Below are 26,046 nucleotides of genomic sequence, written 5' to 3' on the forward strand. Positions count from 1 at the left end.
TTGTAGCCACAACCAACTTTTGTGACTGCTAATTGTTTGGATGACAACATGTCAATTCTTCTTTCATAATTCCAGATTTATACTTTGGGAGGTATAGGAGGTATACTTTGGGAGGTATACTTTTACTCTCTGACACTCTGAGTACTGTATAATGCTGACTACTCTGTGCTTTGTTTGGAGTTTTACAGTTCACAATGGTCACTCTTAACCCTTGAGAAGATAACTTGTACAGTAATTTCACTTGTGTCATATTTGGTGCACCTTAATTTATATGCCAAAATTGCTTTCACAATTTCTTTTAAAGACATTGCTGTTTTATTTACATATCCAAAATTCCTAGCAAATAGGTAAAGCACGTCAGACAATCCCTGCATCTCAAAACAAAGATTGCAGTGAAAAAGACTGTTTCCTGTCCAAATCCCTGTCTATCAATTTATCAGTAAAACATTTTTCTGTGTTTTCCCACAAAGTTGAGAAGTAAAGACTGTCTTCACAGTACTGGCTAGAACTCTCAAAACTAATTTCTTATGGTGCTTGAAGATAGGTGTTTGTTTTCATGTTATCATCCACCCATGTCCTCAGGAAGTATCCCTGAGCTGTGATGTGTAAGGAACATTACCACTATGTAGAAGTGGTATTTGGACTCTCCAGAGACCTGAGGGTTTTTACCAAGTTCTGTGGGTTGGCAGTTGCCTGTCTGAGATAACATGAAGTTGCTGTCTGTTCTTATCCATACATCTACTCTAAGGAGCAGCTTATCTACCTCTCTATGGCAATTTCATGGTTCCTCAGTCCTGTGCAGAATATAATAGAAGGAAAAGCTTCACTTATCTGCAAAGTAAGCCTTGGAGTCCACTGAGCTGAGCCAGTGGAAGGGTCCATCTGGCCCAGGAATACTGACATATTATCTTTAGGAACATGCCTGGCTGCACTGGGTCACTCAGCAGTATGATCTACCTCACAGCAGACTTCTGCATGCATAAAATACATGCAGAACTAGTTACAAATTTTATAGTAAAGTCTGACCATGTATACCATTCAGAGATTTGTGGTATACTCTGTAGCTAGATTTTAACGTTCTGAAGGTCTTTCACTTTTCTGTTCCCCATTCCCTTGTTTGGATTAAAAATGAAGTTCTGTGTTAATTCCTGAACATTTGGCAGGAGGATTTGTATCCTTCTGAAGAGTTCAAATTAGATGTTTTCCTGCAATTCATTGCTACAGTGGAAATGAGGGCTAGATAAATTCTCAGCTGGGATTTGTCTTCAGAGGAAAACATTTGGAGTGGATGCTATGTACACCCAGATCTTAACTTAATGGTGCTTTCTATCAGTTTTGAATTCATGACCATTTCTCTCACCAAAAAAAGAATTCTGGGTGGATATCATGTCAGCCAAAAGAGTGTGCAAAATTCAAGCCCTTAAACTGTGCTCAATTCCATGGGATTTGCATCAGTTTACATGTAGTTTCCCTAAAGGAAAACAGACTTAGGATTGTGCATGGATAGATTTTTATTTTTTCAATGAATTTTTAATATTTTATTTGCATTTATAATCCTCTATTTTTAATGTGTATCCTTAACTTTATTACAGTATTCCTTTAATTTGTCTGAAGATAGACTTTTCAGATTGAAAAGTGAAATTGTGGAATATTTGTCTCACATGATGCACTGGTTTTGCACTCATATAATTCTGTTGCTGGTAAAAGCTTCATTCTTATTTTCAGTTTAAATTCTACATTATAAATGTTAGCTATTTCTTTATCTTTCAAGGGACAGTGAAAGTTGGAACATGGAAGGTGAGTCTGAATTAGCATAATCTAAATTTATATAAATGTTTTAAATCTGGAAATTAATTTAACAGAATCCTCAACTGAAATTTAATTCAGTTCATTTCCTATTCTACAGTAATTGAAAATGTTAAAAGACTGTCAGTGAAAACAATGTTCTGAAACTGCAAACTCAGTCAATTATCCTTGCATGCAAACAGGCTCAGATTCAGAAATCTAGTGGATTTGCCTCAGGCTGTATTGTGTCTGCTGAGCAGAACAATCCAGTAATGAAAAGAGGCTCTTTAGTTTCCTTTCAGTAACTAATCGGTGTATAAGATCTCTTCCAAAAAGAATTCATGCACTGCACTAAAAACATAAGATAAAATTAAATGAAACAAACAAAAGCTAAAAAATACCTAACTGAACATACCTCAGCCTATGCATATATTTCACAAGTAATTTCAAGAAGCACAGTCATGTGACTAACCCCACAAAAAAACTATTTGAAAAGAAAGTTAAAGTTGCATAATCAAGACCAAAAAAAAAAAAAAAAGATAAATTCTAAAAGAAAGGTTCAATTTCAACTGTAATTTACTCTTGCAATTGAACTATGATAGCCTGTTTAATAACATGAATGTTTATGTTGTCATTATTTAATTATTTATTTATTTATTCTTCCTGAAGGGTACCTGCCTTTTGCTTTCAGTTCATTCAATACTGACATAAACCAGCCACATTCTCAAAGCCATGTTTTTCCTGTGCACTGAATAATGCATCCATTCATATGAACATGATAAAGAAGCATTTTTAAAAAAATTGTACTCCGTGAAAATCCAAAGCTTTCACAAGATAAGCATGAATTTGCATTCGTTCAGTTTCAAAGCATACAACAAAATTCTGAAATAATCATTCAAGATTTTCAGTACAGATTTCTTTTCTAGGGTTTTCTATTGTGGTGAATTTCAAAGCATTATTGTCTTTACTTTTGTTTTGTTTCTTCAGTGCAGAATGAAACTCATTTTTCAGTTTCTTAACCTGTTCACTAACTACTTACTCTTCTACATGGTTCTATCTCATAGAACAGGTAAAGTATCCAATTGTATGATCTGAGAGCAGTTTGATACAATTAATATATAAGAAATTGCTGTATAAAAACAAAGGGTTAACATGGTTATTACCTACCTGTTCCTGTGTACACATGTAGTATACGGAGAGATATATAGTGAGTGGCTTGTTCCCATGCTGTGTTTTTGCCTGCAACCAAAGTTCCAAGAACCCCAAATTAAAGAAGGAAGAAAATAAAAAAAACAAACAACAACAACAAAACATATGAACTTAGAATACGTTGGTCTTATAATAGTCCTTATTATTAAGGTCATAAGGTCATTTACCACTTTTCACCACAAGATGTTTTGATCATCTATGAGACTTCTGAAATTGAACAAAACAGGTATCAAATAATTTAGCATTTATGTTTTTATTTGGTTTTGTCTGTGTCAGGAAATAAGAGAAATATTTTGTTTAGTGAATTTAAGCATTGTGTTAACGTTTTATCTGAAGAGTTATATTATCCCATGCTTTGGAGATTAAAATGCTGGTATGTTGACATTTGTTCTTCAGTTTGCCTTTTTTCAATCTCAGGAAAATCTCCTTGAATTTGTGAAGATATAATTTTTAGACAGGTGGATATTAGCTGAGTAAGCACAACTAATGAGCATTCCAAAATATTTTTCTTTAATTAGCACCTGTGGACTTTAATTAGCAGTCCTGGACTGGCTTGGAGATAGTTTGTCTATCTGTACTAGATTTGACTGGGCTGGAGTCTTTTTGTAGTAGTAGTAGCCCACATGGTGCTGCTGTGTGGTAGATTTTTGTCTAGAACAGTGCTAATAATATGAGTGTTTTGTCTGTTACTGAACAATGCTTGCACGTCATCAAAACCTTCTCAGCAAGTAGGCTGGGGTGGACAAGGTGGCACAGCCAGGGCAGCTGGCATGAATCTTCCCTTGCCTTGCCTTGCCTTGCCTTCCATTGACGGTGAGGAAGAGAGCATGACAAGCTGCCCAAGAAACATGGCAAGCTTATGAAGCGAGAAACTGTGGCTGATGGTAAGAAGAAAGTTGGAAAGCAATGGGGAACGGGAGACATAACAAGTAGAACAGGACTGATACTGTGATAGGAGTACAGGCAGGATAGTCCATGATTATTAAAGTGGGTTCTCCAAAAAACTTGATGTAAAAGCCAATTTTGAATTAAAATATGTGTATTGTAAATATACATGCACAACATGAATAACCTATTAAAAAAAAATAAAGAAAAAGCTTTCTGAACATCTCAAAAGAAAAGCATTCTATTTCGTACCCAACAGTTATGTGTTATCATCATTAAATCACTGTATTACCCTTCTGTGCATAGAATTAGAATGAAGAAGGTTACTGTTTCTCATTTTCAATTAAGGAAAAAAAAGAGACTTTGTAAGAGGTATTAGAATATGTAAAAAATAGAATTTGATAAAGGTTGTTTGGGTTTGTTTTGATAATTGCCAGTTGTAACCCTTTGAAGGACTCCTCACTTTTCTTTGTATGGGCCAGATTCTCATCTGATGTAAAACCACTAAGTTTTCCTGCTGTAATTCACATCTATTATCAATAAAGGAGCCGCTTTTTAAAATCTTGTTGTGCTTTGAAGATGAAAAAAAAAAGAGATGGTTCAGCAGAGATCACCATAGAAGTCCATATGCATGTGTTGTTTTACATTTATATTCAAATCATATCTTTAGGATATGAAAGTAAGATTTGTGGTAATGTGGTAGGCTTCTAAAGAATATTTGGTTTTGGTCTGCTGATGTATGCATTCTAGCTTTAGCATGCGATTGAAATTTGCTAGCAGGTTTCAACTAAATTCACAATCTCAGAAGTGCTGGCCTAAAGATTATGTTACTTTAATATTACAAAGGTGATCATATTTGAAGCATTATTTCTGAGAGCTTAATGGGAACATACATTTTCAATGAATACTTCAGTGAAGTGTCTTGAAGGACAGAACTTTTTTTTTACCTTCTTTAAACCTTCAAACTGATTTTTTTCTCTCTTTTTTTTTTTTTTTTCCTAATCTATTTCTATGAAGCCATTACACATAGACTTTGCCATTATATATATGTGCACTTGGATTTACTGTTTTTAGCTGGGATTTTTTCCAAAAGTTTTCACTTTTCCCCTGTTTTTCATAGAAGGACTGTTGGCTTGTAATGTTGAATGCCCTTCAGCATCACATGGGACTTACCCTAGAAATAATTTTCTGTTGGAGGCTCTTTTTGAAGTTTCACATGAGTAGAAAGTAGTATTCCTGTCACACATATGTATTTATATATATATATATATATATATATATATTTTACCACTGATGTAATTATAAGAATTTTCCAACCAGAAAAAGTTCCTGTCTGAAAGCTTAGGACACTTGAACAAAAATGCCATTATCTGCTTCTTCTTTCCTAATACCTTTCTGCCTATGTTTATTTTTAGTTTAGAATTCTAGGTTCAGCTCTCTCGATAAACTGCAGCTAATGAGTATGACAAAAGGGCAACCTCTGCCATTATTATCCAGACAATTGTCTTATTGATAAGCAGTTCCTTAAGTCAGGTAGTTGATCTGAATTTATGATGATTTACCTTTCTTGCAACCTCTTCTTGCTGCATTTCAAATGTGAAGTTGTAAGATCTTTTTGGTGCCTCATTGTTCATTCTAATTAGAAAATCTAAGCAACACAAATGTAAACATATTGTTCTGTTTCATACTTCTCGTACTATTAGACAGAAGCAACACCAATATGTGTTAATTCTATCCATTTATTTTATTTTGAAATTGAACAGGGTATAGGAAAAAAAAAAAAAAAAAAAAAAAAAAAAATCAGGTTCAGGAAAAGAAAAGAAAAAAATAATAAAAGATTTATCCAGAATTTACTTGTAATGATTTTAACAGCTCAGACATAGGAATATGAATGTTTTCTCCCTTCTCTTCATTATGTGAAAGAATTGTTTACATTTCAACAGATTAAGCTTATTGCCCTACAATCTAGTTATGTTTTTTTACGGCTAAAGATCAGCAATAAATAGGAAACAAATTTTTCATTAATCAAAATAATCATTCTAATTACTTAGAAGTGTAAGAAAGTTATTTAAAAATAAGATTATTCTTTAAAACTTTATGCATAGTGTTAAAATTACCCTGCCAAATCTGTGTGTATATGATATATGAGCAGAATTAGGGATGCATGTAGAAAGCAGAGAGAATAAGACTATGCAGAAGACAGGTAATTAAGGAAGATGAATGCTGTAATCCTATTTATTGTTATTCCTTCCACTTCTGTAAACTTCCTAGGTGGGGAAAGTTGGTTATGACAGTGATCACAGGTAGACAGTATTTATGTGTTTCTCATTATCTAAGGTGTTTGCCACAGTACATTAAAACCTTTATTTTCAGAAGTGTTGGGCATCAATACCATGAGCCTATATGAAGTTGTCCCTCCATCAATGTGTGAAAGAATGAGCACAGCTGCAGATGGGAGTCTTCAACTTTCAGTCCTGTCTGTCACATTGTTTTTTATAGGCTTGTACAAATCTTTTTGCATGTTTCAATCCATCCTGCATGTTCATGGTGACTTCATTTAAGAATCACAGAATCACAGAACTGTAGGGGTTGGAAGAGACCTCGAAAGGTCATTGGGTCCAACCCCCCTGCCAAAGCAGGTTCCTCAGAGCAGGCTGCCCAGGTAGGTGTCCAGACAGGCCTTGAATATCTCCAGAGAAGGAGACTCCACAACCTCCCTAAGCAGCCTGTTCCAATGCTCTGTCACCCTCACTGAATGAAGAATGAATAGTTTAGAAAAGGCTATTCATTTGGAAAGGAATGCATTTGTAATACCTGAAGGGTTTCATGGGAGATATACCAAAGTACTTTGCATTAAAGAACACAAGAAAAAATTTCTGTGTTCATGTTATTTCTCCTTTCCTTTTTACCCCCTGCCCAAATCTAAGACCAGTGCTCTTTTTACCAGTAACCTACAGAGTATTTTAAAGTAGTGACTGTAACAGCCATTGCCCCACTGATTACAGATGTGGCTTAGACATGAAGCATTCTTGAAGATCTCTCTACAGGCACTTGAAGTTAGAATTGTTGTGAACTCACTCTGCAGTACAAGCATATAGAGTTAGATCAGTGTACTTGAAAAACATGGTTCCTTCCATCTCCCTCAGATGATCTGTGTTCGAATGTAAAGTATTCAATCACAAAGACAGTAACATTTTTCAGTCTGCCTTACAAAATTGTTACAGATCCAGCAGAAAGAAGCAGATCTACTTTTGTCCTAGTCCATACTCAGTTGTCTTCCTAGGCTCTTTGAAAGTTTGTGTGTCTGATATGTCACTATAGTCACGTTATCCAAACACTTTACTTTCTATAGACTTTCCTATCATTCTAGTTACGTAGAGATTCTGTAATTGGCACATTTTCTAGTACATAATATAGACTTTTTTTTTCTCTACAACTCTAGGTTTCGATAACACGTAAATGGTTCCAAGCCAGAATGAGCAAGCCAGAAACTCTCATTTTGAAATTGCATTGATTTAATTAAATCTATTATGTTATGGATGTTTAAGATGCAACAACTGCTGAATGAGTATTTGCTGACATTTACATGAACATTAACTGAAGTACCATTTCATACTTTTAATTACTCTTTGGTAGTTAAAAAATGATTCCCGTGTAAAACATATAGATTGTGTTTATGAGATTAAATTACTTGAGATTTAGATAACCCTAACAGAGTTTTTGATCTTTCCAATGTTTTCACATTACCTTACTTTCTTAATATTAAAACACTTGTTATAACTACATTACTATTTCCATGTATGTACTAATACACTCCCATATATTTAGGATTTAAATATGTGATTTTGCCCCCCCCCCCTTTTTTTGAGTCATCCCCAAATGTTGAGTCATCCCACATCTCTTTGACAAACTGCAGATACATTATACATAATTCATGATCTCTGTCGTAGCCAGTTGAAATGAAAAGACAGCATTGCCTTTTTCCTGATTAGGCCCCACCCAGTCCATACATATATAGTAATACATGTATATATACATAGTGAGTAATAGTCCATAAATAGTGAGTCACATGTGTTGTGCTTTTAATCTTGTAGTGCTTAATTTAACATTTACAAAAACTTTTTTGCATTCAGAAAAATTAGCCTCTCATGGCTTCTCTTGTGGTAAAGTTTTATGGGTATTCATGGCATTGCTGCTTTAACAGTACTTTGCCTTCTAAAACAAACAGTAATATTAATATTAGCATAAATTTACCCATATAATAGGAGAACATTAACAACGTTGATGCTAGATGCTATATTGATATGCTGTGTATCATGTTTTCAGGACTTGTTCTAATTTATTCATTTTTTTCAATATTAGTTTTCTTATCATGCTATGTTTTAGTTCTTGTTGCTATTTTTAATTGTCAAAATGTAATATTTCAATCTTCATTTTTTGCACCCCATCTTGCCCTTCATATCTTTCATTTATTTTCAGTGTTTTTCATTAAAAGCTTTATTATATACTTTCTAATACAAGATTGGTGTATTTTCAAGACAGTATTACAAAATTTTTATGTATCTATAAACTCACAGATTTAATCTCTGTGTTGCTTATTGAAAATGTATTAACTCTCTTGCCACTGTTTATTACTGTGGCATTCATTTAAATAATCAAGAGTGGAGATTCTTGAATCTCTTCAAAGTATAGGCTAGTAAAACAAATGATTAGTTGTAGGGGCTTACCTTATTTTTGTGCACTGTGTTTAGATCAAATCAGATTAATGTAATGATTTTAGTCCCTAATTAATATTTAACACCAAATAATTTAATGTTTGTTTTGTTCAAAAAAAAAAAAAAAAAGTTTAACCTTTTTCCAGTTTAAAATAACTTTTCTGAAAAATATTTAGCTCTTGGTTTACACAAGGAAGCCACTGGTGTGTTTTCAAACTAATAGCAACTAGTTGGTATTAGCAACAAATTAGTTTGGTAATAGCAACTCTAGTATCGGTAGAGATAGGGAGTACAAGAATGGGTGTAAGGGCAAAAATAACTGTACTGAATCTGAACAAGAGATTGAAGCAGAGGGGGAGGAGTACTGTCCTGCACTACTCACTAATGTAGATACAACCACAGTACCCATCATAATGAAATGGAGTTGAAAGAAGTTATAATTAATAGTCTACATAAATTACAGACATGTAATTTTTACCCTGACAATGTCTATTTCTACATTCCTGATAATTGGTATCAAATATGACAGAACATATCATGTTGGATAAACAGTGTCAGGAGGTGATAGCCAATCATTTAGAAGTATTCTGGCTGTTTTGGTTTTAATTTAGGTGGTTTATATCCATTCATTGCTCTCATGATTGTATAATGAACTTCAGGAATAAGATAATTGGCAGCAATCTGCCAATCCAATAAGCCTACTCAAGACTAAAATTATTGGCAGAATTTCTGTCAACTGGCTTGTTTCAATGTCAAGTAAACCTGAATGCTGTGAGTCTATGACCATATTTCCTTCTGCAAATGTTTGCAGTATCTGCTTTAATGCTGAAGTTCTGTTTGCCACATTTCATCAGATTTCAGAACAATATGACAGACACCAGGTCCTGTACAAGAGCATCAGTGAAAAAGGGAATGGAAAGGTGCATGTTTTGTACTTGTTGGGAAGGGGAAGAAATTGGATGAGAAGACTTGGAAAGGCAACTTGCCTGAAAACATATGGGCTACATTTGTATAGAATTATTGCAAGGAATTGGTTGTGGAAAAGTGTAGCGAACTCTTGGCCACGAGTTATGAACTGCCATCCTTACATTTCTTTCTACAGTATCTGAAGTGGCATTTTGAAAATTTGGTATGAAAGCCAGCAATTGTTATACTACTTAACCTTACAGGGAATAACTTATTATTCAGATACATAAAGCAATTTTACTCTTCGTTTTGTCATAATGAATGTACCCAGTATTTTTTTCTAGGTGTAGTATTGTGAAATTAACCCTAAAAAAAGAGAGTACCACTGGACTGTTCCTGAATTAGCAATAACTAGAAGGCATTAAAATCAGTATTTATTTTCCAAGGTAAATTCTGTTATGAATATCTGAAAAATATAAACAAAACAGCAAGTACTGGAGGGTTTAGTGTTCCAAGGATATTTACACTTTAAGTCTTATGTTTTTGCTTCTAGTTAGATATTTTTATTTGCATGTTGATTTTTTTCTCTATTGGGTGTGTATGAAATAGGAAATAGAATTCTGATGCCAAGGACAGTGAGTGGTTATGTTCTCTACGATCAGCTTATAAAATAACACTTTACTCCTAAATAAGTATTTGATTGGATTTGAGATGAAAATAGAAAATTTTAACTCCTTTATTGATAAAAATGCTCTCGCAGCCTCAAAATAAGATTTTAAAAAGCAGTATATTTCTGTAAGGGATTTCATGCCCCATGAAACATGCACAAATTGAGAAATTCCTGTGTGTACTGCTGTGTAGACAGACACAGTGTCTTTGGTAAGATGTTTTTGCATATGTATAACTTGTGTAGGTATTTTATCATTTAAAGATACAGAAATACCTCTGACATGAGCCAGCCAAAAGCTCAACGTGACCCAGCAGTGCGTGCTTGCAGCCCAGAAGGCCAACTGCATCCTGGGCTGCATCGATAGAGGAGTGGCCAACAGGGGAGGGAGGGGACTGTGCCCCTCTACTCTGCCCTTGTGAGGCCCCACCTGGAGTGCTGCATCCAGGTCTGGGGCCCCCAGCACAAGAAGGATGTGGGGCTGTTAAAGCGAGTCCAGAGGAGGGCCATGAAGCTAATCGGAGGGGTGGAGCACCGATATGAGGAAAGGCTGAGAGAGCTGGGACTGTTCAATCTGGAGAAGAGAAGGCTCTGGAAAACCTCATTGCTAACTTCCAGTACTTAACAGGGGCTTATAAAAAAGATGGAGAGTGACTTTTTGCTCAGGCAGATAATGATAGGGCAAGGACTAATGGCTTTAAACAAAAAAAAGAAGGTAGATTTAGATTAAATGTTAGGAAGAAATTCTTCACTCAGAAGGTGGTGAGGCACTGGAACAGGTTGCCCAGAGAAGCTGTGGATGCCCCATCTCTGGAGGTGTTCAAGGCCAGGTTGGATGGGGCTTTGAGCAACCTGGTCTAGTGGGAGGTATCCCTGCTGATGGCAGGGGAGTTGGAATCGGGTGCTCTTTAAGGCCCCTTCCAACCCAAACCATTGTATGCTTCTTAGCAGGTATTTGTAGAGTAAGAGGCTGCTAAGAAAGCAGATTCACCTGTGACTTGTGCTGTTGATCCATGAAAAAGTCTTTACGCTTTTGGAGCATGATTCTTTAAGATCTCTGAAAGTATGCTAGATTTAGAGAGACTTCATCTACATTTATGGCATTCACATTGAAAATATGAATGTGGAAATCTACTAGATTTTCATTAATTTTTGATCTGATTAATCTAGCCTGAGATGAAAGAGGAAGAGTCAGTACATAAGTATCTCGTTTAGTTTCCCACTATTGCCCCATTAATTTAAATTTACATTATATATGGAAGTTCTAGGTATACGATACTTTATTTTTTTGTATATAGTTATAAACCTATACAAACATACACAAACTTTTGTAATGAAAATCAATATATTTTAACAAGTGTATGCTATGTTATATACATAAAAATACCATGATACATACATAATATATATTTAACGTTATAATAGAAGTAATTTCAGTACCACATTAGTCAAGTCAATGCCAAAGGCTAGAAACTAGTTTTTACAGGTGAAGTATTTTAGGCTTAAAATAAACAAAACCACATTTTTTTCCTTAAATGTCAAAGCTCCATGTGTATTTTGAATTTCTATTTTCAAAACAGTACGGTTTTAGAACATTTTTTTCTAATGTAAGTAAGTAATATCAAGGACATTTCATTTCATGATTAATTTCATATCATTGTATCAGATTATATTAATTCAATTATAGTCCTCTAACGTAGAAGTGAAGTGAATTTCAACCTGCAGACTATGGGGACTCATGGACTTCTTCCACAGAGTCTGACCATGTAATGGAGAGAAGCATGCTTATTTTCAACAGGAATAGATTTTTACAGTACTGTAACTCGCTTTGGAAAGCTTGTAGCAATCTCCAAAGCAAAGTAGGTTGAAATTATCTATGATAGTTGAACAGATAGAGGTACAACTGAGTATTGCAATAATGCGAAGTATTAATAAGCTAAACGAAAAACAGATCTTTCATGCTACTTAGTCCAATTCCAAAGTAAGAACAGAGAAAGTGATGGCAGGCAGTCTTCTGTCAAACTGAAGCTTGGGGCAGGATTTCATTTAACTTAGCAATAATGAGTTTTTTTCAGGAGTCTTCAGGGATCATTATTGCAAATGAGAAAGGCACACTAGACAGGAAGCCCTTTCTCTGATGAATGAAGAGATCTGGTGCTTTTTATAAAATTCTCATCCTACAGAAGCAGCACTGCAAAAAGGAGGAGAAAAAATGTGGCATCACTTCATTTATATTTACACATTTGTACAAAAATGAATGCTAAATGGAATGCATAAAATGATAGGAAGTCAGAATACGTTTATCCCAGCCTTGACTACTTCTTCAGTGGTGAGGATCGCTATGTAGCAGACCAGATGGGCTTGTTTGTCCAACAGTTTCATTTCTCTCACATTTGTTTACTGGTCTTAAAGAAGTACCTCTCCCTAACTATTTATTCTTTGTGGTAGAAGGCAGAGAATAATCAGTCTCATGTGTGGCTTTTTGATCAGGGAATCTTCTTCTGCCAATCACATGCTGATAACCAAATGTCACACCTGCTAAAGGATAGGAAATTATCTAAAATCAGTGGCAGAGAAATAATGTCACATTGGCTCATGCTGTCAAATTGGCATTAAAATATCATCACATTATCTGTCAAAACACATGTTCCATTTTTTTAAATAAATGTCTTTGTGTGTTTAATGGAATGATGAAATATAGCTATTTCTTGTGAAGTTCAGTTCATCTGAATGATCTAATCACCTTGGCTCTTTTTATCGTGAATGAAGAGAAATAGAGCTTTTTAGAATTGCACAGTTCATCCAATCTATTTTAGGCATTTACTTCAGGATGGGATTAATTACACCCTATAAGAGACTATTAAATCTAAAAGACAACTGGTTTAGATAAGACTGTTTATATAATCAGTGTTGAGAGCTAGTTAAAATGAATGCCACCTCTTTTGTCTGTAAACTGAGTATGTTTGCTTGTTTCTTTTTTTTTGGCAGCAAAGTGAAATTACAGGGATGTACAAATTTTCACACAGAGACAATCTTTTAGCAAGGGAATAATGCTAAATCTCTATAATACATTTGTACTTATAAGATGTAATTTTCCTTTTATGAAAACAACCTGTGATTATACATACTGTTTCTGACACATAGGCTATACCTCTGCCAGTAAACTTAATATTGTCAGGGCATGAGTGTGAATGAGGAAAATGATTGTCTAGACTTATGAAATATTAGGATAAATCCTAGTGTGCTGTTAGTTGGATCTAGCACTCTCCCAGACAATCTCAAGCACAAGGTAGCAGACAGTGTGAGCTAAAGGCAGCTCCCAGGAAATAGCTTGATATCCGTGCCATTTTGAAGGGTAATGAACAGTGCATGGTTGTGGTCCGAGCATACTAATTTGTCTTGGTGCTTGACATTTCTTAACATATTGGAGCAGATACAAATACAGTGTTTAGGTGACAGAACAGCTTTCATTTTGGGTGGGATCCCTTTTCTCTAGATAATTAAAATTCTCAGATAGCCTAGGTTTTTCATACAGTAGACTCACTTTACAGTGAAGGCTGAAAATAGTTTTTTCCAGAAGCTGGTTGTACTGACTGATCTTAGACAACTATCTAAATAAGAGTTGGAGTGTTGAGATTCTTATTTCTGTACTATGAAAATAGCCTAAGCTAAGTAGTTCCGATTTAGGCCTCTGATCTTTAGCAGTCTCAGTTCTAACAAGTAAATACTTCCAACCTTTCTGTCTAATTTAGGAATAGAAAAGCAGTAAGGTACTTTGGGGAAAAAAAAAAAAAAAAAAAAAAAAAAAAAAAAAAAAGTATTATATCCCAGTATTTTCTAGGAGTCCCCAGAAAGTTATAGACTCCCGTTTGTTTATAAAGGCTGTCATCAAAACCCAAATCCTAGAAGATGGAAAGAGTACAGTAGGCCTGTAGGATTCCTTTCTTTTGGCAGGAAATTCTGTAATTCAGATAAACAAATTATACCTTGAGGTGAGGAGAGGAGAGGGAGAACCTTCTGACTTCATCATGAACAAAGTCATGATTTCAGTGATATTTTTTCCCTTTTTTTTCCAGGCCAAATTTCAATAATTTATCTGTGAGCTTTAAAGGGGGGGTGAAGAAGTGCACAAGAGCTTTGCCTTTACAAGTTAGCACTGCTGTATGGAGAAAACACAGATAAGAAAGGGTAAAATAGGGAAAGTACCTGCTCAGAGTAGAACTGCTTATGCCAGGGAGCACAGAGGAAACCATTTATCTCTTTCACATGTTAACGGCCCAAAAAGGGGAATGCTAGTCAAAAATGAGTATAATATTATTTATTCATTTTCAGCAGAGGAGAAACGTGGTATCTGGACACTAGAATGGATGAAGCAACCTTTGTTTTAGCTTCCTGAATTTCCACTATGGTGGGATGGATTTGGTATGGAGATTAGATAAAGAGGAGAATCTTCTACTCAGTACCAAATACAGGGTCAATACTGCTTCCTTTCCTCTGAATAAAAAGCAAATAAATAAAATTTCAAGAATAAAGTGATACAAAATAATTAATTTCTCACTAATCTCTTTTAGGACAGTGCAAATAATACTGTTTCTTCAATAAAATAATGCTGCAATCAATATCATATCAATAATTATTTACTGGTATTTCAATTTTCTGATTTCCCCAGTTTGTATATAATTTATCTTTGTTCACTGTGGGTGCATCTAATCTAAGTGAATTATGAGAATATTATTTGCATCAAGACTAGAAAAAAGTTCACTGGCATTATACTTTGTTTTATATTTGATATCTATGTGTCTTTATTTCTTCTTTTCCTTTCCCACTTCTGTTTTCAGGTTTTGATCTAGTGAAGTGTGAAGATCCTGGCATACCAAATTATGGCTACAAGATCCGAGATGAAGGACATTTCATAGACACTGTCATTTTATATAGCTGTAATCCTGGCTATACAATGCATGGAAGTGGTCTTATGACCTGCTTAAGTGGAGATCGGAGAGTTTGGGACAAACCTTTGCCTGCTTGCATAGGTAATATGGATTGTGACAGTGAAAGATTTCTGCTGTAGTTTCAGGGAAAAAAACTCTTTCTGTACTTTATATGATAATGGTATAACTGTATATAAGAAACCATTTACTGTGACCATCCAATTATGACTTTTCTGGCTCTGAATTAGATGGCTAGCTAGTAAAATCTAGAAAATTGCTGGGCAGCACTTCTGTCAATAGGGCAGTTTTTGATAAAAGCTTTGGTTCTGATTATATTGTGTGTCATCGAGTCTGATATCTTGTCATAGCCAGTGGCATTATCTAAATATTTCACAAGCTAAGCAAGCCATGTCCTAAAACAAATTAATTTTTCTTACTTTTTTTTTTTTTTTTTTTTTTTTTTTTTTTTTTACATCAGAAATTGTTTCAGAATCTCATTCCTGTGAAGCTAATGTCATCCTACACTGGTGGATTATTTATCTGTTTGGTCCTGATACATTGTTGCTATGGTAGGATATTCAGCCTTGAGGTAGAATTTCCATTTAAAGATCATGTGTCTTCAAGTCTCAAAGCTGTGTTTCATTATAACCATCATAAACGTTAAACGGATAAGTACTAAGTGAGATGCACAAAATATCTGATCAGTATAGCTGTTGCCTATTGTACCTTCCCTAGGCAGTTTGTATCATCTGGTTTGGGATTCCAGTCCAGGTCACAAAAAACAGTGACTTCTGAGTTCAACAAGTTTCATATGGAGTTCCCATATGTAAAAGCTTCAGAAAGCTTTTCTTTCTTTCTTTGCCTACTAACGTTTAACTTTTGTATCTGCTGCCTGCTGTAGGTAGGCTACTGACTACTTACAGCAAACTTAGCTGACCTGCAGAATCCTTGATTGTTGTCTCTCTCCTGTATTGGATGCCACAGTCTCCATTCCAGGAGCTACCTCATGCTGAACACATTCACAGACCTGCAGTCTGAAAAGGAGAAAGCTCCTTTCCTTTCAAAAGTTCAGCTTACCCAGAGGATAAGTGCCAAAAAAACATCAGTGAACAGCATTTCTGCTGTCTTAGTAGAGATGTTATTTTTTTCCAAATGGTTCTAGAACTGTTTATATATATGCTCGTATATATAAAGCTTCTCATATATATGAGAATATATGCATGACAATATATATATGTATATGACTGGTCAAAGTAACTCTTTCCAGTTTTGATCAAAAGACATTCCAGATTTTTTATGCATTCAATTTCTCAAGCTTTTCAGGTCAATTGGTTAGCTTCCTTCTCATCTAAATTTGCCCTTTTTTAGAGAAGAGCCTTAATTAGTACTACCTTTGTCTATCTCCCCATTTAATTTAAATGAAATAATGACTCTAAGGTAATTTTCTGTAATCTTCTGTCTGTTTTCACCAACAGGTAAGAATTTAAATCAGTTCAATCATACACTTCTTAGTATGATGATCTATATTTGGGGTGTTGATATCTCAAGCATAAAATATTTCTAAACAAAAGAACAATAAAAAATGTGTATATTCCAATCTGACCTGGACAAAGAGGAAGATGGGAGAACCTAGGATCAAGTGAATCTAGAAGATTCCCATATTTTCTCTGGTAGAACACCTTTCACACCCCTTTTCCAAAATCTTTTTGACCAATACGTGTGTTTTTTTATGCTGAGAATTTATTTATTTTACTGCATTACTGCAATGAAATGCTCTCTGCACTCCTATATCTTTACCTTTATTTCCACTTTTCTTGATAACAGGATGCTCTTAAGCTTCTATATTCCACTTACTATTGCTATCCTATCTTTGTTTTTTATTATACTTTGACTTTGTACCTTGCATTACTAGATTTGTTTTCTGTATTTTGTTGCTGAGCTTTTGGAATTACTTATATGAAAACCTTCTATTTCTTGAGGATCTCACTTCAAATCTAAGTGGAATTATGTCCTGTTATCAATAGAGTAATCACTTTTCATTTAGTATCTGGGGATAGAGTTTGTTCTTTCTTTCATTCAACCACAATGCTATCTTCCTACATAGCTTTCTCTCTTTATATCTATTTGTTATTTTTCCTATCTTTAAAGTCAAACAAGGGGATTTCAAGAGTTTTGCATAGACTCACTCTTCCTGTTTCTCAATCAATAAAACACCTCTGAAACATGTTAATTAGCTCCCTAAGAAGTCAAATGTTGACCATTGTCTCTGAATTCTCTCTGAAAGTCTTCTAAGAATGTATCTTTCTAAACCAGTCTGTTAACTGCATTGAATTGTTACATATTTTTTTTTCTACTGTTCCGCGAAAAGGAAAAATTATCATGAAGATTCCTAAAAATTCAGCTAGGCTTCTTCAGATTATTTCATTCTCTTTATTTATATTTACTTAATAAGGTTTAGATATGTGATGTTTTCTTTTTGTAGTTTTATCCCATGCTAATTGTTCTCTTTTCCTTCTCTGATTTGACAGGCTTCCATTTCATCCTTTTCCTTGAGTTGTCATGAACTTTCAAAGATTGCTTTCTTACCTAGACACACTTTCTTAATGTCTTCCTGTTAGACAGATCTATTCTTTTTTGCTTGCTGTATCTTGTATCAACATTTAATACCTGCTTCTGTCTTCAGTGACTTTTACATTCATCATTGTCTTTACAATCATGTCTTTAATATATGTCTTTAAATGCATATATTCAGCATATTCTACACCTAGTAATCTTCAATGATACATAGCTCTATTGATCTTGGCATTCATTTTCATTTTCTAAGCCACATCAAAGAAACAAAATGAATTCCTGTAATTCCATCTTTGGACAATTATAAGTCTTTTTTGATTGATAGTTCAATTCTATCATTTATAATTATTTTATATAGCATATTCTTTAAGATGGTGATTTTACAGTATGCCTAATTCTGCATATTGGAAAATATCATTTTGGATTTTTTTTTGTCAGAATCATGTTTGAATTTTTTTTTTTTTCACTGTGAACATAACATATCCTCCTGAAGTTCACAACATGTATTCTGTTTCTGAAAAAGTCTTAGAATTTTAAAACAAATATGTCAATTAGTTTGAGTTTAAATAAGTTTGGTTTCACTGAGATATTTTGAGGTCTTTGGTAAATACAATAGTGTATCAGTAATTTCTTTATATGCAGTTATCTGTCATGGTAATTATTGCAACTTGTATAATTGAAATTACCTGAAAGCTTAGAGAACAGATATTTGAAGAAATAGCTTTCTGCTGTGGTTTCATAAATAATATGTAGTGATCTGAGTGACCAAAACAGCAGGATAGCTAAGTAAATCACTCAACTTGTTTCCTCGGCAGTTCTTTTCCGTTTGTATAACAATATGGTTGTCAGCAATGACTTAGTGGCGTGTATCTTGTTAGGAGTTGTTGCTAATAAATTATTTGGTTCTGCTGCCATGTTTGTTCCATCATCTTTGTATTACACTGTGATAGACAGCTGTGCTTGAACAGTTTCCGTCAGTGTTTTTTAGTGCCATTACTTGTGAAGCAAAGCTGTTAGGGTAGCTGAGGTTGGACTTCAGGGACCTTATTTAGCTGTGGAGTTACTGATTGATTTTTCATTCAGTGGCACCTGACTGTTACACAGAGTTCCATTTCCATTAGGGCACAACTTCATACTGGCCAGATAATGGCATGATTCTCTAAACAAGCAAAGTAAGCATCATTTGATTCTGGATTCTTTGTGATGCAATAGGTCACTCCAAAAAGTTAAGACAGTAGTGATAGTAGAAATGGTTAAAACCAGACAGTTCATACTTTCAAATTATAGTTGTCTGACTTACTGTCTCACCTATGGGCATACAGCATTTAAATTTTTTAATACTTAAGGAAATTGCAAGGCAATACCTAACTGCTTTCTTATTTAATTACATTTAAAGATACATAAAAATAAGTTCAAACCATTAAACTGAATGCATTTTGATATTAGAACAAGTGAGGAAGTGATTTTAATTACAATTTGAAAGTGTGTAAAGTCTGAGTTTCAGTGTTCAGTGTTACCTAGGGAAGACAAACATGTTCAATGAGATGTTTTTGAGACCTCCTAACACTGCTTTTTTGCTGTCTTGCTGATGCTAAAATTGTGCTTTTGTAGGCTCAGTTTATATTGATATACACTTGTATGTAAAACATCATAATCATTTAAGTACGATTTATTACTTTATAGCAAGTCAAGAAAGAGATTATTATATATGCATTTTTAACTTCTGTACATATCCTGGTTTGTATGCATATGTACTGGTTTCTAATGTTACTTCAGAGATATTATGTTACCTGTGACCTTGTTAGAAGAAACAGAGATATGAAACAGAGGAAAAAAGAAAAAAAAAAAAAAAGAAAGAAAAAAAGGACATGCAAGTATTATGGTCTTCTTAAAAATAAAGCAATCCTTATTTATTTTGTAGCTGAGTGTGGTGGCCGAATTCATGCTGCTACATCGGGGCGCATTTTGTCCCCAGGTTACCCAGCACCGTATGACAATAACCTTCATTGCACTTGGATTATTGAAGCAGATCCAGGAAAGACAATAAGGTACATGCTTAATTTCAGTATTTACATGTATAGTTGACTTTAGTATTTTGTAAATTATATTCTATGCCTTATATATTCACAGTCTTTTACTTTTTTTTTTGTTTGTTTGTTTCGTTTATTAATTCCTCGTTATAGTAATAAAGTCAATGCTTGTCATGCTGGCGTTTATGAACACCACACCTCTAGGGAACCTGAGTAACTAAGTTTTACAGGGGACACCTAGGCATCTAATTTTTAACTGTGAATTCCAATAGATAGTACAGTCTATAAATCACCTGTGTTGCACTGCTATGCCTTTTTCTAACTGTAAACAAGCTAAAATGCCAAGCTGTCAGCTGTGGTTTCAAAATTCTTCCCCTGAGTCATTGTAATGCCATTTTTTTTATATATTTTACTGCCACATTCAATGTAACAATTTGTTGTAAATAGAATATAATTATTCAACAATTTCTTTCTTGAATAAATTACTTCAAGTAAACCTAAAGTGCCTGAGTCTCTGCCAGGAGTGCTTGGACATCAGGCATCTTGGACATTGTTGGTTATCTAGTAGGAGACTGTCATGGATGCTTTGATGTGATGAGAATTTGTCAATTAACAGCAGCATAAGAGAAGATAAACCCTTTGTATACAACTCTGACAGGTTTTCTTCTTTTATTCCTGCTCTCTTCTATCATATTGTTACTAACATTTATAACATTTTGAAGTATACAAGTATCATATTTTCCCCATAATCAGATAAAGTAAGACATCTCAGAAGACTTTGAGAATAATCAAATTTAAGAGAAATAACAAGGCTTTAAAAAGAAATTTGCACAGGACTGAGAGAATGCTTAATACATAAGGACTGGTAGATTTCTCCATATGGACAGCATAACAGAAAACAGAAGAAATAAGAAAATTACAAAAGGGAAGCACAAACAATGACTAATGAACACAATAAAAGTACATGCTAAGAACTGCATAGACATGCCAATAATCTACATTTTTATTTCTGTAATAATTTATGGGAAACTAATGGAAAGATTCAAGAACTCAGGCATAAGAAAAGGTAATGTAAGAACTTTTAAAACAGTTTTTGCTCATCGGTTTATATTAACAAGAAAGATTTTCATACTCTGCAGCTGACATGTAGCTGAATCAGTCAAAGTGGAAGGAATATGAATATTTAAAGATTCTTTCAGCTCAGATTTCCTGTAGTAACACACATTCAAAACTTTGAAATGTTCAGTTCTTCTAATATTCAAGCTGATTTGTCCATTGCTAACAGAAAGTTGCGATTAAAACAAGAATGTAACAAAACAAAAAAAAATCTACTCAATATAATTTTAATTGCTGTCATTAAAAAAAAATCTTGATACTAATATAATTAATGTTATATAACTGAGATGTATTACTTGAGCACATTAGCTATTTTGTTATTTTGTGCAAAAAGTTAACAAATAGTAAGCTATTTCAGTATTTAATTTATGTGGACAAATGGCAAATGTAATTAAGAAATATCAACACATGAGTATTTAAAAAAGGAGTTTATATATTTAGCTATTTGATTTCTTCAAAGTTAAAAATATACAGTCAGAACTTGAAGTCAATGTACAGGTTTTGGCTAATAACATAGCATTCCTGAACACCTTTCTAAATCTAGTATTTCATCTGAAGATAAATAAAAATTTGAGTATTCCAATATAGAAACTTAATGTTTTACAAATGTTGGCATAAGCCAAAGATGGATTGATGCATTTTTTACTTTTTGTAAAGAAAAACAAATGCCATACTGACTGAATTTCCTGTGCTATGTCTAGTAGCTACTGCTTTTTTCAGTTGCATATAGTTCAGTTCAATCTGTGTTTTTGGTATCCTCAGTTGAATAAATAAAGGAAATCTTTGATGAAATTATAGTTCTTAACATTTAAAATATCTATGATAAAAAGAGGTTAATTTATAGAACAAGTCATAATGGTGTTTTTTGTAATTAAAGCATTTAAAGGACTGAACAGTATCTCTCTTACGAGATCAGCTAACCCAACAGGAAAAATAGATAACGCTTCAGGACAACCAAGCCTTCTTGAGTCCTGAAACAGAAACAGCATTTCAAAACTAAGAACAGATTGGAAATGATTGCTTGGAGTTTTATGTAATTGTGTTTAATCAGTAATGTACAGGGCTTTTTCTTTTTCTTTACAGCCTGCATTTTATTGTTTTTGACACTGAAGTTGCTCATGACGTCTTGAAGGTATGGGATGGGCCCATTGAAAGCAGCATATTGCTTAAAGAATGGAGCGGATCAGCCCTTCCAGAGGATATTCACAGCACTTTCAACTCATTGACATTACAGTTTGACAGTGACTTCTTCATCAGCAAATCAGGCTTCTCCATTCAATTTTCAAGTACGTAAATATTTTTGTATCTCAAATGCTATATTATATGCAATATTTATATATATTGTTCTTATATGTGTGAATTGTTTCTCATTTTACGACTTCTTCAGTCTTTACCAAAATATTATATTATTCCAGTCTGTATACTTAGGGAGATAACTACAACTAAGGTGAATTTTTTGGACTTGCTTTGTGTCTGTATGTTTTCTTATTCCATGTTATGTATAGCAAAACCATGTCCAGTATTATCTAATCACTGTTGTCTAACAAGTCAAAATGGGTTTGTACATGCATGAGTTTCCTTTAGGGCTTTTAAGTGTTCCCACCAGTGCTACCTATTAATATCTTACATTATTTAGTGTTCATATTTTTTGATTATTTTTTTCCGTTTATTTTTCTTTTTTCACTCACACCACCTAATGCATCATTTTATGACCTTAACCACTGTTTGTGTAAACAGTTACACTGAATAATTAAATATATCTAAATATAATGAAATATATAAAAAACAATTTATATGGAACTGATCACACGGATTTTTCAGGGCTAAAGTAACAACCCCCCTGTATGCAGTATAATAAGATCAATATTGTAAAACTGAGTATGTGTGTTCAGTCACATGATATGGTGACTGAAGTGTTAAACACTAGGGGAAGGACTGCAAGGAGACCATCGTACTATTGTACTGTTGTGCCACTGTACCGTTGTCTTTGACTCAGTCATTGTATCCCTAAGTATGTAAGGTGTATCTGCTCATGAACATAAAAAAAGTATTAATTAATAAAACATATGTGAGCAGGAGTATTATTTAAAACCTTCTCAACCTTCTCTGTAAGTGATGTCTTTCAGAAATAAAGGGCACTAATAAGCTTTCAATCATTATTTCTGCGTAAGAAAATTTGCTTCCAGAGTTTACTAGACTTTTAATAATGCATTTGAAACTTTCCTGTTTACTTTATTTTATTTTTTCTGAATGTTGTGTTCCAAACCATAGACAGTTTCACCCTAAGATACCTAGTTAAAGGTATACGTATTAAGATAAACGAAAAGAGGAGAATAAATGTTTCTAAAATTTCTGACCTGTGTGCTACACAATATGCTGCTTTCCGTATTGTTTGAAAAAGTTAAATTTGATATTTATGGAAATTAAGTTATTTTTTTTTTCTTTCTTCTCTGTTAGAGTTAGCAAACATATTACATCAAAAAAAAATATATATAATTTTATGCATAAATTTTGAAAGGAGGAAAATATTTAAGCTGTTCAACTTGCCAACAAGTTAGTATGTATTCTTTGACCTTCAATGATACTTATAGTAAATAAGAAACAATTTAATGCCTTAAGGGTGAAGAACTGATTTTGTCATGTTAGCATGCCTGATGGATGCACTCAGTGATTATTCTAGCAATTGCAGTGTATGTCTTACCGGAATTAATTGGAGTTAGTGGTGAAGAACTGAAAGTCTCAGCTCAAGTAAAGGGAAAATGATATTAAAGTTTCATTCACCCTGCTTGGCAAGCAGAATGTTTTTCTTATTTTTTTGTCTGTATAGAGTGAAAAATAGGATTTAAGGAATATGTTAAAGTCAATATTAAATTATTTTATCTAAAAACCAGGACTTAGTTTATTCAGTCTCCTTGAGGCAATAAGCACACTACTGTGGCCTTGATCTGTAAAGGATTTGAACTGATTAAACTATGGATATGTAGGATCTTTGCATGCTTTACTATTCATGTGTTCAAACTGTATGTCAGTTTGAACAGCAAATCTGCAAAGAATGTTGAAAATTTACTACTTTAGTAGTTTCTGACTGACTGAATAAAAAAAGTCTTAAATTGCTTAAACTCCTCTGGTAATAACAGATGAGGCAGATATTTCACTACAAGTCTATGAAGGTAACTGCTTAAGTTTTGAGTCTCTGTGTCTGTCACTTGATAGATTTTCAGGTGATGCTTTTATTAATGAGCCTATTGTATTTAAACATGAATTACAAACCAAAAAGTAAATTTCAGATGCAGAATTGCACAGGCTTGGAAAACCTTCAAGAATCTGGAATTCTGACACATGCAACTTTGGTATGGCATGTTAAATGGCATTCATCTGTTGTGCAATTGGAATGAGTGTCTATGCCAATGAACATCCACTTAGAGCATCACAGGAAGGATATACCTCTGAGAGTATCAGGCCAAATGAACAGTTTAAAATCAAAGCATTGAATTGCTAGCCTCCAGTTGAGAATTTGTTTTGCAGTGCTGCAAAGGTGCTGATTACCTCCTTTCTATACTTTGCAGTAAGAGTGCTGTTGTTGCATCTGTCTAAAAAAAGATGCACTCTTAAAGTATAGTTTGAGGTAGATCAGAAAACAATCACCTATGAATTACTTACTGTTGATTGTGTATGTACTTAGATGTGTTTTTAATGGAAAAATGTAAATGGCTGAAGCTCATAAAACATTTGAATACTATTAAAAGTGCCGTGTCTTGCCCAATCAGCTCAGCATGCAGAGCATGAGGACATGAACTGACAAGAATGATTATGTTAATTGTAATCAGCCTAATGCTTTTCATTAAAACTTAATTACCATTTAATCATGCGTAAAAGGACAAAAAAAATGGAGTTCACTGTACAAAATTGACCTTTACTCTAGGGGTTAAATACATTTAAACTATGTATTACAAGCCAGGGATGTCAACCAACTCTTTCTTGTCATGATACAGAAAGTGAACACAAGAAGGGTATAGACATATTTGATACTTGCCTTCCATTTTCCAAAGAAACACAATTACAAGCAGAAAAAAAAAATCCTATCATTAGAAAGTTTTCTAACCTGGTTTAATTTTGTCCTAAGTGTCTAAGGTAATTTTTTTTTTTTTTTTAATATTTTTTTTCCTTCAGCTGTAAGTCTAGTTACAGTAATGCGCATTAAATTTCAAAATTCTAGACATCTAAGGGTCAATTATATGAATCCTACCATAAGGTTACAGATTCATAAAATCATAGAATATGAGTTGGAAGAGACCCACAAGGATCATCGAATTCAACTCCTGGCTCCACACAGGACCACTCCAAAATCAGACCATGTGTCTGAGAGCGTTGTCCAAACACTTCTTGAACTCCAGCAGGCTCAGTGCTGTGACCACTGCCCTGGGGAGCCTGTCGCAGTGCCCGACCACCCTCTCAGTGAAGAACCTTTTCCTAACACCCAGCCTAACCCTCCCCTGTCCCAGCTACATGATGTTTCCTCCAGTCCTTATAAAATCATAGAATGCAATAGGTTGTGATTAACTGCTTGGTCACAGGTATCTAATTCCCTTTGAGGTGCTGTCTGATGGACACCCTGTCTGGTGTCCATCTGCCACTCAAAAGGTCAAAGGTCATAAGTCCTTGGTCATATCTTTCAGTCCTGTGCCTGTGCCCGTTACCTTGGTAAGGCATCTCAAATGAGACTAGCCATCTATATTGAAGCAAATCAGTCTTGCTTAAACTCTAGACTTCTGAAAGCACTTGGATCCGATGCTCACACATTGCTTTTATTGACCTGGAGCTTGTTTCACTAAGAACTTATTTATCTAACCATACAATTTGTTTACCTGATATTAACAAGTACCAGTAGAAGTAGGAGATGATAGGAACACCACTGTCAGATTAGTTGTATTGCCATTCTTACAGGCTCAGCTTTATTTTAATAATACCTAACAGCAGTTGTTCTCCAACAGTTTAACAGAGTAAACATTCCTGAATAAATCATTCTGTTAACAATACAAATAGTCAGTTATGGCAATAAAAATAAAAAACCTCATACCAATCAGTCAATTAAAATAGTTATTTGGAAATTACTGTTTCTAATGTTGACACATCTGTTGATATCTTTCTTCCCCTGAAAAAGAGCTTAAGCATCAGTGGTTCTAATTTTGATAGCTCCTAATAACATTGTGCTTAATTTGACATCTATTTAAGCA

The 26,046-nt window shown here is 34.0% G+C and overlaps 1 protein-coding gene across 1 annotated transcript in view; it reads left to right on the forward strand.

The window, feature by feature from the left end:
• The window catches only part of CSMD1 (CUB and Sushi multiple domains 1), a 1,186,176-nt gene that overhangs the window by 945,566 nt on the left and 214,564 nt on the right, over window positions 1–26,046 (forward strand). Inside the window, exons 24-26 of the mRNA XM_084516291.1 lie at window positions 15,006–15,197; window positions 19,588–19,714; window positions 21,896–22,098. Coding sequence (XP_084372417.1) covers window positions 15,006–15,197; window positions 19,588–19,714; window positions 21,896–22,098 — 522 coding nt within the window. The remainder of the gene's footprint in view (window positions 1–15,005; window positions 15,198–19,587; window positions 19,715–21,895; window positions 22,099–26,046) is intronic.

The sequence above is a fragment of the Aythya ferina genome (assembly GCF_964211825.1).
Source record: "Aythya ferina genome assembly, chromosome: 3".
Lineage (NCBI taxonomy): Eukaryota > Metazoa > Chordata > Aves > Anseriformes > Anatidae > Aythya > Aythya ferina.